Here is a 12,423-nt window from a genome sequence, read left to right on the forward strand (position 1 = left end):
TTTTTCTAAACACCCCCTTCTTCATTCTGTTGCAAATCATTTAATTCTTTAGACTGCCTGCGTGCATCCCCATCTATTTTCTTACTGTCACAACTTTCTATAAAGAGTAAAGATTTAATCATTTTATTTGAAACTGTCCCTGTCCCCCCCCAGTTTTCTATAGTCATTTAGATGTAGCCATGTCTTAGCAAACCATGATTTTCCTCTCGTCATATCTTTCCCCTTGTATCAGTTGGATCTCCATTTCTACTTCTTTGAACTACGGCTACACTGTATTGTGCCCTTTTCCTTTCTACCCCCTTTTTCATGTATATTGGTTGATAAGTGAGAACGCGTTCTTGTCCCTCAGCACTTACATCTCACCATTCTGATGACAAGTCACTTTCCTGCTTTTGTCTTTATAACATTCCTAACTTATCTTAATGCTTGTTCTTTTCAAAGGAAATCTTTTCTGAATCTTGAAAGTCAGATTTTATGAGCCAATTTCTCTGAAAGTCTACGCATGCCCCTCTTTCATAGACACACCTCATCTTATGTCTTTTGACTTATTGAAAGCTCGGGAAAGTGTGCTTGCATTGCAGCTAGCTGGTTGTAGCCAGACATGCTTTCTTACTATAATTGCTGTCAAAGCCTAAATTGAAGAAAAGTATTCAACTTTGATTTCCCTAATACATTTGATATTTTCATGATATAACGAAATGAACACACAGCAAATAAACAGAGTTTTAATTCTAGAGAGCAGGTCGGGATGAATAGAAAGTAGCAATCCACAATGTGAGTGCCATGGTGTGAGTGCTGTGTGAGTGCCATGGTGTGAGTGTTGTGAAGTACCTAGTGATTTGAAACAAAATATCTTTATTAAAACGTGAGTTGAAGAGAAATAACTTATTTGTGGTGTAAAAACGTTTGCTAGGTCTACCGTGTCAAACATTCAGTGTAAGCGATTTAATACAAAAATGAAGACGTTTTATATTCATTGATAGGCGTGAATAAAATGACAGCACAGTGGTAAGACTAGAAATGCATGGGTTGTTTAAAAGGCTTGTGATTCAGTGCTTTGAACTGGAATTTCACTTGACATAACATAACATACATATCAAAATGTACTATATGCCTTGTAATCCTCTGTCAATATACATTTGCACCATGTGATGCTATTATGGATCAAATAAAATCATCCACTTTCTTTCCAAAATAATGTAATAACTGTGTGGAAAATTACCATATGTTACATATGTTCAAGTTATACATCTATAGAAAGATGATAAATAAAAAAGAAACGTCATAAACTTTGAACATTTAATTTCTGTACACTATGTTCAGCTCATGATAGCAAAACACGTTTGTGCTTAATAAGTGTACAGATGTTTTCTCAGAAGATTGCAAACATAGCTAAAAAATATATTAAAAGCAAAAATATAAATAGATTTTTGGGCTGAGCCTCTTTAATGACATATTCTTTGTTTGCTACTGTAGTAGACGGCTGTCATCAAATACTTGATGTGCAAATGGTGAGAAGTCATTTATAACTTGAAAATATTGAGCAGCGTTGAATTGTGTCACATTTGCTTTAGGCATTGTCCTTAGTCTCAGAAGAGACACTGTCAAATAGAATATCACCTCCATGTGCAATATTACTAAATGGAGGTCTTGTTTTCATCAGAAGTTGGGCTCTTCGGCACATAAGTCTTTCCTGCTCTTGTTTCAGTTCAATGTAGGAGCGTGAAAAAGTGTGGAAAATGGAAGTCACCGGAAATGCCATGAGAAGAATCCCACTCAGTATACTGCTCAGCGCGACAACCTGGCCTGGAACACTTCTTGGGACCATGTCACCGTATCCTACAGTTGTCATGGTGATTACCGCCCACCAATAGCAGGCAGGAATACTCGTGAACTCCTGTGTTTCCGCCATTTCGTTTTCGATAAGATACAACAGTGGTGAAAAAAGTGCAATAGCAACGCAAAGAAATAGAAGCAGAAGCCCAAATTCCCGTGTACACCTCCGGGCAGTGAGTCCCAATGTTTGCAGGCCCAGCGAATGTCTGGCCAGGCGCATTACGTACAGAATTCTCAAGGCCCGAAGTATTCGTAGAACCAGCCCTACTTTATCCAAGTAACTGTTTCCAGAGCTTGACTTCTTCTTGCCAGTAGAAGTGTTGTCCACAATCAATGTGATATAATATGGCAGAATGGCAACAATATCGATGAGGTTCAGCGGCCTCCTCAGAAAGACAAACTTGCTTGGTGCCTGAATAAACCTTAGACAAAACTCTAACGAGAACCATGCCACACAAACAGATTCCACAATGAAAATGTTGTAGCACATCTTGGAACATTCCCCCTGGAAAAAAACAAACAAGACGCTTATCATCGCAGAAGACCATATTTCAAGGCACTTAAGAAATCATTTAACTTGAACACTTTATAAGCAACTTATTTTTTACGCAACTATGCCAGAAAAAAAACATTACTTTCAAAGAATAAAGAGTTATTGCTACAAGGAAGTTAGTGGAAAGCTAGAATTTTATACGAATTTAGAAATCTGATTTTCCGTCCCAGCTTTTTTGTAAGATTGAAGGCCCGCCACCATGCCCAGGGCTAGAAAGAAATTCTCCATTAAAGCAGAACCTATATTGTGTCATGCGCTGTTAGGGTTGGGTGAGTTTGTTCAGAGCTCCTTAAGGAAATTTCAGCTTCATTGTAACCTCTGAGATTTTCACACAAATATATATGCATATGTATTTTTCATGCATGGAAACTGGAATTCAAAGATTTAACATGGAACAAAAAAGGTCTGCATGAATATAGCATGATGTTCTTCCCGATTCATCATCCTAAAAGGTTACTCCACAACCCCTGCCTTATGCACAAAGGGCATGGCGGCATCTATGCACTGGGACATAAATAGACTTTTCAATGGGACACATACATGTATACTATTTGTCTAAAGCAGCGTTGCAATTCTGCATACTTTTATGTTGTCTACTGTAAACCACTTACTTTTTCTTCTTCTTCCCTTAAATCAGGCATGGTGCTGATAGAGAGGTTTACTGCAGTAATTGTCACAAATAATACAGACAAACATGCAAACACTTTCCCAGGAAGTCCAGACTGAGGCTTTTCAACCATATCCCGTAATTTTCTCATACATACACTAGACCTTGTCTCCTCTACTGTTTCAGAGGGATTTTCATTCTCCGTCAACTCGTCTTCCCTTAAGTTGAACTCTGCAAATTCCTCAATTTTTTGCAAATACCTCCGTTTGCAGCACCACTCCAGACTGTCCTCCTCAATTCCCCAGTAGAGAAGCTCTTCTTGAAACGAGAGCGCGCACATCTCGCGCAACAGTCTCAGCTTTCCAACCCGCAAGAAAGTTAAAATCGTTCTGAAAGCCCCTGGGTTGCGGTCGAAGAAAAACTCATTACAAGTGACATCATAGTCATCGCAAATGTTTAAGATTTCATCAAAATTGTTGCAAAACTTGAGCTGTCCTAGCCGTGTCATTGGGAATTCCTCGAGGGTTGTCCAAGGGAGTAAGTACTTAATGCCGCCTACATTGATGATCGCGTGGTGTTTGCGGTCTTGAGGCTGAGCTTTTTTGTAGAGATCTTCCTCCGGTGGAATGACCTTGGCCCGTTGATAAAAGACCCCTTTTAAGGTTTCTGTTTCTTGAAAGAATGGGTGTGGGAATGAGTTGTCGGAGGCACAGCTGAGGGCGCTGTAGTCATAATCCGAATTATCTCCTCCTAGAGCTGTCATCTTGACTATGGGGTCTCACATCACATTGATATTGCAATAATAGAAATCTGCAATGGATAAAAAAACATATTTTAGTATTCCTGTAATATGTCTATGTATGCAACATATTGGGCATAATGGAAAGTGCATTTATCCATTAATAAACAGTTGTTGCAATGTTCTCTTTCATATAAAATAAAACATAGTTCAAATGACTGGACGATTTGCAACAACAGCAACATGTTCTTACACAGCAATCCAACATTATTTAGTGCAGTTTAATTTATGTTTGCAAAGTATTAATGATGGCTAAAAGTTAGCACGAACTGGATGGTAATCCCAATTAATTTTTCTTGATTCATTCATATTTAGGATGTTATTGGGTGTTGCAGGCAAATGGGGCAAGAAATGAATAGCCTAGCATGTTTCCCAACGCTTTTGCAGAGAATATTTTCAGAAATCACTTTCAATTTCACTAAAACCATGTGTTTGCACAATGTAATTCATAAATCCTGATTCAGTTTAGGGTGCCATCAGAAGGAGTAAGTTAAGAATGATCTGCTTAGGTTATTTTAGCGAAAATAACAAATGTGTTTGGAAATGGAAAAGGGGGTGGATGGCTAGATGCAGCTATGGCATTTCAGTGCTTGTGGAGTGTATTTCAAAGTAATGCTAATTTCTGGTTTAGTGGTTTGGCTCCATCAGTGCAATTATCAGAAGGAGTATGTGCAACCATTCCTAAAGATGCATCATTCTTTTAAAGGGTACAATCAAACATGAAGTGCTAATCAATCTATCAAAAGAAACCACTACCATGGTGGTATAGCTTAATATTGCAGCATCGGCCAATGGACTTACTTAACAGCAAACAAGTTGGTGAAACAGCATACCTTATCATACACCCATGCTATTTTAAGGCAGTGACAAATATTTCAGTCAGGTTATTATTACTCAGGCCTTCACACGTACAAACATAATCACAGACAATTAGTCAGAAGAGATATATTGGGCCTCATTACGTCTGTGGCGGTAAGGCCACAATGGGCCAGTAGTGCTACCGGCGCTGTTGTTACCATGCCGCCACGTCATGAGTTCTGCTTGACCAGGCGTGCAGAGCGGCACTCGTAAGCAGAACAGGAAGGCAGCAACGGTAACGCTGCTACCATCCTCCCCATTCCCATTTAGCCCTATGGGGGCTCAATTGGGAATGGGGACGTACCGGCTCCGGGTCCCGCGAAAGGGGAATTACCGGGCCCGCCGAGGTCAGAATAGCCCGGTTATTTTCCTTCTGTGGGACCAGAGCCGGACCAGAGTTTGGGGGTAGCCATGCCCTTAACAAGGGCATGGCTACCTCCAAACTTGTAATGAGGCCCATTGTCTAGGTGATACTCTGGCTGATTACCTTTTGGGATCTAAAGGTATATTTTAGATATGTGATTCTAGGCCAGTGATATTTACCATTGCTTGATTTCACTACGAACACTTTGAGCTTAGTGTGAAATGAAAGATGTTCGTTTTTTATTATATGCTGGCAAGAAGTAAATTAGGTCTTGCTAATTTTAGCTTTTGCTGGAAGTAAAATATTATATTTCAATTATTTTGAGGTCTTTGCGTCACCCCATGCTGAGCGCTCCAACTAACCAGTACAGTTATTGTAGTATACAGAAGGCTCCAAACACTTCCAGTGGTTAAGTCACTATCCAAGACCTTAATTGCACATAGAGTACCTTATATGTATTCACCTAAGTGAGAAAAGGTACCCTAGTGCAATTTTTGTAATTTGCACTACAAAGTGCAAAAAGGAGGTGTAAAAACAGGTGGAATTGTCTTAATTCCTTTGTTTTGTGCTTCATAGCGCAAATTGCTTAAGCTCTACCTGCAATTTACACTTGGCAGGCAACATTTACAAAGGGTTCCTATGGAGTACACCTGCTTTTTGTAGGTGTAAAAAGCAGGTGGATTCCATACAAATTCAATATTACCACTAGCATGAAAATGATATGCTGGGAGTAAAGCATGTGGAATTGTATGGTGGATCGCATTGGGGCGGTGGAAGGAGTATTTCCACTCCGCTGCACCATCAACGAACATATGGCGGGATGTCAAAAGGATGCATACAGGTTTTATTTATGCTTTTTATGCCAAGCTGTAGCGAAAATGACCCCCTCAGTGTTTCTTTTGTGGTCCAGAGTTTTGCATGCACGGTCTGGTGTCATACATGTAAGACCTTCTGATCGGTGGACCACTGAGTGATAATACGCACAATATATCTACTTAAGTCAATTAAGTATTGTCAACATATATATAGAAATTACATTTTAGAATTCATTTAGTGAAAAGTCCTTAATGTGCAAAAACACGTGTTGAAACGTTGCTTCTGGAGCTAGAGAAATAACATCTCCATTCAATGCAAATGCCATATTATTATACAAAGTATGGTATGCGTTTGTCATGGTTGCATTCACTATATTTGTGCATTATGTAGCAACCAATGCCTTATGACTCCTTCACAGGGCTGTATTTTGGGTGGGAAGAATACAATGTTAGTGTAACAGGAAGGAAACAGTGATGTCAGCAGAATACTCATTATGCAGACCTCATGGAAGAGGTAGAATTCACAATATGTTATATTTATTTATTAATTTATAAAACAATTGAAAATGTGTACCTAACTCAAGCAGATGTGACGGGGTGCTCTACATCCCCATACACAAATCTGAAAAGGCAAAAACTACAAAATCAAAACCAGAATCATTAACCAAACAGAGAAGGGATTCCCATATAATACTGAATTCCAACTAAGAAGAAAAGAAAGGAACATATCAGCAGTAGCCCTCCCGAATGACACCCAATGATGACTGATGAAAGCTAAAACCATTCCAGAAATAAGGAAATTGAGTTGTAGAGATTTTCTTTAATTGGAGGTACATAAATGTTTCCTTCTAGTTTGCAAGAGCAGCCAAGCGTAGTGAGGCAGTGCCCTAACCAAACCAAGAGTTCATATTTGCATTTTATAGCACAATTCCGGACAAAATTGAGTAAAAAGCCACCCAGTTTGCAATTCGTATTGTAGGCATGAAAAAGATAACTAGGCATTTTCATCATGCCTTTTCCAAAAATGCATGCCAGTATAAAAACATTTTCATGCTGCCTGCAACAATATCTGTCAACATCGCCGTACAGAACATACTCATGTTTATTTTATGCATAATTACGCTCATGATACTATAATAAAACATGCCCATAATGTGTCTGGCAATATATGCCAGTATCCCCATGTAAGAACATACTTCTGCTGGCTTTTTCAGTAAAATGCAAAGCCACAGTATGAAAACATGTCAACAATGCAAGCCAGTCTAGCCACATAAGGACACTAATTAAACTGTCATTGCTGTTCGTGGCAGTAATAAATGCAATGACATGTCAGAAAATATATCCAGACTGCTTGCACCAAAGCTTGCCAGTCTAGCCATGTAATTATATGTATTCAGTTTGCTTTACTCTTGATGTCCAGCAAAAATGCCATGTCACTGCAAGAATGTATGGCCATTCTGACTATGCTAAAGTAGAACAGTCTAGCCACATATGAACACTTATATGTGGTTTCTTCTTGATACCCATTAAAACATGGTTGCCACAATAAGAAAATACATCCAGACTTGCCCACTAATGTAGGTTAATCTTGCCACATAATAACACTTGGAAGGAAAGTGCCTTAAATAAGGACTCTTGTGTCCCCTGCACAACCAATAGACAGAAGCCAGTCAAAATTCTTCAAGATGTAAATCAAAATTTATAGACAGACACATTTGTAAACATAACAGTAATTCATATAGACTCTCAAATAGTTCATTTAATAATGTAGTCAAACAAATTAATAAAGAACTCTACACATTTCGTGTATTCCCCTTCATCAGGAGCAGACTTAAGTTGTCAATTCAACAGATTCAATCTTCCATTACTATAAGGTAAACACAGTGTGTTAGCCAATTATGTGCTCATATACCCAACTTGCATAACAAGAGAATACAATATAACAATCATAGAAAAATCAAACTCCCATGTCAAGGATGCCTATTCACCTGGATTCCAATGGTAGATCATTTTAATGAACTGAACAGCAATCCTAGTGAGGAGGGTAACTCTTCACCATAATCTCCACATCACAATATGGCTCAATTTGTGGAAAAGTAGAAAACACAGAGCGGCTCGGTCGAGTTCTAGAATAGCTTAATTCCCATTACCAAGATAACGAGCAGGAGGCTCAAGATTGACAATCAACTAGGTAGATATCTTACCGAAGGATGAGAGGCAGAGATCAAAACCATCTTCTCCTCATTGCAAAAGGTTCTAGAGCCTGTGAGACTGATCTATATAATCACAAAACTAAGTGTCAGCAATGGCGCTCAATACTAGTCTGATGTATAAAGCATCCCAAAGTCAGCAATTGTCATAAATTAACCACGTATCTAACCAGTAAAGGATACAGGTATAAACATAAAGGATACAATTGGTAGGGTTTTTCCATATCCTTGAGGATAGAAATGGCTTGAAGGTAGTGAAGTTCAAAATAGACCTTCCAAATGATACCACTCTATGACTAAGCTAGCCAGTCAGAGGGAGGGATCAGTGTAAAGGGCATGGGAAAAACAATTGGAAGTCAGCCTAGGATAAAATAAAGTGTAATGAAGATATGTCCCAACATAAATTCCTATGAATATTTCAACTAATTGGACAACACTAACCTGAATGCTGATAATGGGAAGCTCCGACAACCAGTCTCTGAGGAAATCCAAAATAGAACCAATGAAAAAAAGGAGGGAAGGTTAGTAAGGGAAACTTATCCCGAACAGCACGAGACCCATGCTAGATACCGGGTTGGTGCACCGCAGGATAGCTTCCAAAGTACTGTGGACAATCACCTTCTTAATGAACAGTTGTCGGCAATACTTCCTTTCCCTTGTAGAACAGAAGATAATGTGAATAAAAACACTCAATCACGAAATGAAGAAGGATAAGTTAGAAATCTGCTTGTTTTTTCCTCACAGGTGACAGGATTCAATCAGAACATAGCACATTTGAATTCCAGGAAAACTGCATGTGGATTTTACACGCGGCAACAGTACATGCAGCCAGGAGAGCCGCATGTTTGTCTTCTTACACGCGGCTACAATAGTTCCAGGAAACCGTGTGTAGATTTTACACGTGGCAACAGTACACGCAGCCAGGAGAGCCGCACGTTTGTCTTCTTGCACGTGGCTACAATAGTTCCAGGAAACCGTGTGTAGATTTAACACGCGGCAATGAGATCGCAGTAGCAAGAGTTCGCGTGTGGAACATTACACGCAGCAAGGAATTACCAAAGAAGTTGCTGAAGAGCTGCGAGAACGCAGATCAAAGCTCAGCTACAAGACTCCATGTTTTCAATCAGAAGCAGCAAGCGACTTCCACAAGCTGCTAATAAACGTAGACCATCTCAAATCATGTAATACTTACTATGTGTATAATGCAAACCCCATTTTCCAGGCAATGTATCAAACAGTCTCCATCTAGAATAGAAAGGATTTGAGGTTTTATGGGCAGAAGAAGTCCTGCGAGAATAGGGTGTTACAGGTCCAGGTCCAGAAATCTGACTGCCGTTTATGACAGTAATCTTACTAGATATTGGTCTAACATATTCGGTATCCCAAGGTATGTAAAAGTAGAAAGAAACTCTTTCTACCTTAAAGGTATGAGTCAAATGACTCAAACTATCAATTTAGAATCAGGATTGGTCTCTGTAATTGTCAGCAGGTGTGGTGTAAACTGCTGTAATAACAAAAGCATTTGGGGTTTAGATCACTACTCTAGTGTACCTCTTCAGACCTACAATGTAATGTGGTAGACCCACTAGTAAAGATCCCTACTCACCAACGTGAGCGCAAGGTAACCAGTCTTATGGTCATATATCTGACAAGCATACAGGCGACCAACCCAAGATGGCTGACATTTTATATAACGTGATGTATGACATCACTGTGTCAATGTGTAAACATGACCCAGTGTTAAAGGGATGGTAACACGCATTTCCAATCAGGTTAGGAGCCGGAGGAGGCTGAATGCCTCAATAATTGTGACAGTTGTAAGTTGGAAGGGTGATGATGGTGTCACAAATTGTCAAAGATCCTCGAAGAAGAAGGGGAAGAACATGATATTAAGAGAATAAATGTATAAGAAAGAATGTTATGTTCTCACAAACAATATTTCCCACAAGTCAGGGCATAAGCCACATCATTTGCAATCCAATCAAATAGGGACCCTTCAACACAGTAACAATCTAATGAGCTAAATACCTTGGTGATGTGTATTGTTCCACATAGGTTCATAAACTGGACTGTACATTAAATTTATAATTATATTGACTAACTAGTCTCTGTAATACCAATTTAAAATACACATTATCACCAACAGAACTTCTCATTCTCATATAAGACATCAAATAGGGTGTATACAGTTTTTCACTACTCCCATCTCTCTGAGGATTATGTACCACCTCTAGTATTATACAATGGCAGCTCAGTCCATAAATGTTATTATGTTATTGCAATTACTGCAACTTAAGCATACTTTTGCATGCTTGAATGCTTGTCAGATATATGAACATGAGCCTGGTTACATCGTGCTCATGTTGGTGAGTAGGGATCTTTACTAGTGGGTCTACCACATTAAATTGTATGTCTGAAGAGGTACACAGGAGTAGTGCCCTAATCCCCAAATGCTTTTGTTATTACAGCCATTTACACCATGCCTGCTGACAGTTGCATACACCAATCCTGATTCTGCATTGATCGTTTGAGTCACTGGACTAATCCCTTTAAGGTAGGAACAGTTTCTTTCTACATTTACATACCTTGGGAAACCGAATACGTTAGACCAGTATCTAGTAGGATTACTGACTTTGGGATGCTTTATACATTAGACTAGTATTGAGTGTCATTGCTGACACTTAGGTTTGTGATTATATAGATCAGTCTCACAGACTCTAGCACCTTTTGCAATAAGGAGAAGACGGTTTTGATCTCTGCCTATCATCCTTAGGTAAGATCGCTTCCTGCTCTTTAGCTTGTTAATAGGAGTTAAGCTATTCTAGAACTCGACAGAGCCACACTGTGTTTTCTACTTTTCTACAGATTGGGCCAATTTGTGATGTGCAGATTATGAAAGTTACCCTCCTCACCAGGATGGATGTTTAGTTCATAAACATTAGTCACCATAGGGATCCTTAACATGGGAGTTTCATTTTTCTATGATTGTTATAATGTATTCTCTTGCTATGCATGTTGGGTATATGAGTATATAATTGGCTAATACACTGTGTTTGCCTTATAGTAATGGAAGAATGAATCTGTTGAATTGACAACTTAAGTTTGCTCCTGATGAAGGGGAATATCCAAAATGTGTAGAGCTCTTTATTTGTTTTATTTTTTGACTACATTAATAAATGAACTATTTGAGAGTCTATATAAGTTACTGTTGTGTTTACAAATGTGCCTGTCTACTAATTTTGATTTACATCTTGAATAATTTTGGCTGGTTTCAGTGGATTGATCGTGCAGGGGAGGTGAGGGTCCTTATTTAAGGCTCTTTCCTTCCTTTTGTTATTGACTTTCCACCTTGTGCTGGGGTGCTTTCACTCTGGTCATGGACAGAGCCCAACCACAGCTCTCTGCTGATTTATTTACTCATCATACATCACATATTTCTGTGTGAACGTTCCTGGTACATCAAAATGGACGGTTGGAGTGCAGGTTGTGTTTGGAACCTCCTCTACACTCCCCTCTCTGGGCAATTCATTGACCACTTTTGCTTCTTCCTTGGTATCCACTTTTACTTCTTCCTCTGGATCCACTTTTACTTCCTCCTCTGGATCTGCACAGAGGTTTGAAGAAATACATCTTTGGGGTCCATATCTTAATGACTCCCATCAAGCTTCCTACTGTTCTCACGTGTTCATCTTTGTTCCATGTCATTAGTTGACATTGTCCACTTGGACTACAATAGATCCATTTTCCCACATCATTTCTATGATTCCTGGGATATCGAAGCTTTGTTCGTTCTGGTGCATAAATGCTGGCTTTCATTAAGTCTATCAGTCAGGTCCTTGGGTTTCCATCCCGGTTCGATATCAATCATGATCTTCATCCCTATGGCCTTTTTCACAGTTTTCTGGCACTGAGAGATTATTATCTTGATAACACAGAATCTGAGTAATGTCATCACTAGCAGGGTTCCTAGGAATTTTAATGCATCTGCCATCCACTGTGGAGCCCATGAGGAATAGTGATCCAAACCAACTGTCATCGTACACTTCGTCAGTTTCATTGATGATCTGATTCTGTAGTTTTGTCAGCATACCTATGACCTCTGTAAAAGTTCAATTTTCTTCACCGTGAGATGGTATAAATGTGCAACATGATTCTCCGATTTTTGCACAAACACCTCCATCCATAGCTGTGATCATGTCAAGGACATATCTGTTCTGGAGAGTCATTTGTCTGATTGCCCTTAACTTTTTGTTGATTGCGTTGAATCCTTTAATGGTCATGTTGATCGTTTGCAGTAACTCCCTTCTGGTTATCTGCAACCATTTAGTATTTGCTTCAACCTGAACTCTTGGCATGAAAATTGTCGTGAACACTGATGAGG

General features: G+C 39.2%; 1 protein-coding gene across 3 annotated transcripts in view; it reads right to left on the minus strand.

The window, feature by feature from the left end:
• Positions 1-709: 709 nt before the first annotated feature.
• Positions 710-12,423, minus strand: part of KCNG1 (potassium voltage-gated channel modifier subfamily G member 1) — a 173,853-nt gene continuing 162,139 nt past the window's right edge. For 2 of the 3 annotated variants that reach the window (XM_069651158.1, XM_069651159.1), the window contains exons 2-3: positions 3,001-3,806; positions 710-2,341 (exon numbers count right to left, since the gene is read on the minus strand). In XM_069651158.1, the coding sequence (XP_069507259.1) occupies positions 1,571-2,341; positions 3,001-3,759 (1,530 nt within the window). In that variant the 5' untranslated portion in view covers positions 3,760-3,806 and the 3' untranslated portion in view covers positions 710-1,570. The remainder of the gene's footprint in view (positions 2,342-3,000; positions 3,807-12,423) is intronic. The other variant, XM_069651160.1, reaches the window with a different exon arrangement.

Source organism: Ambystoma mexicanum, chromosome 3p (assembly GCF_040938575.1).
Source record: "Ambystoma mexicanum isolate Mex_15411 chromosome 3p, UKY_AmexF1_1, whole genome shotgun sequence".
Lineage (NCBI taxonomy): Eukaryota > Metazoa > Chordata > Amphibia > Caudata > Ambystomatidae > Ambystoma > Ambystoma mexicanum.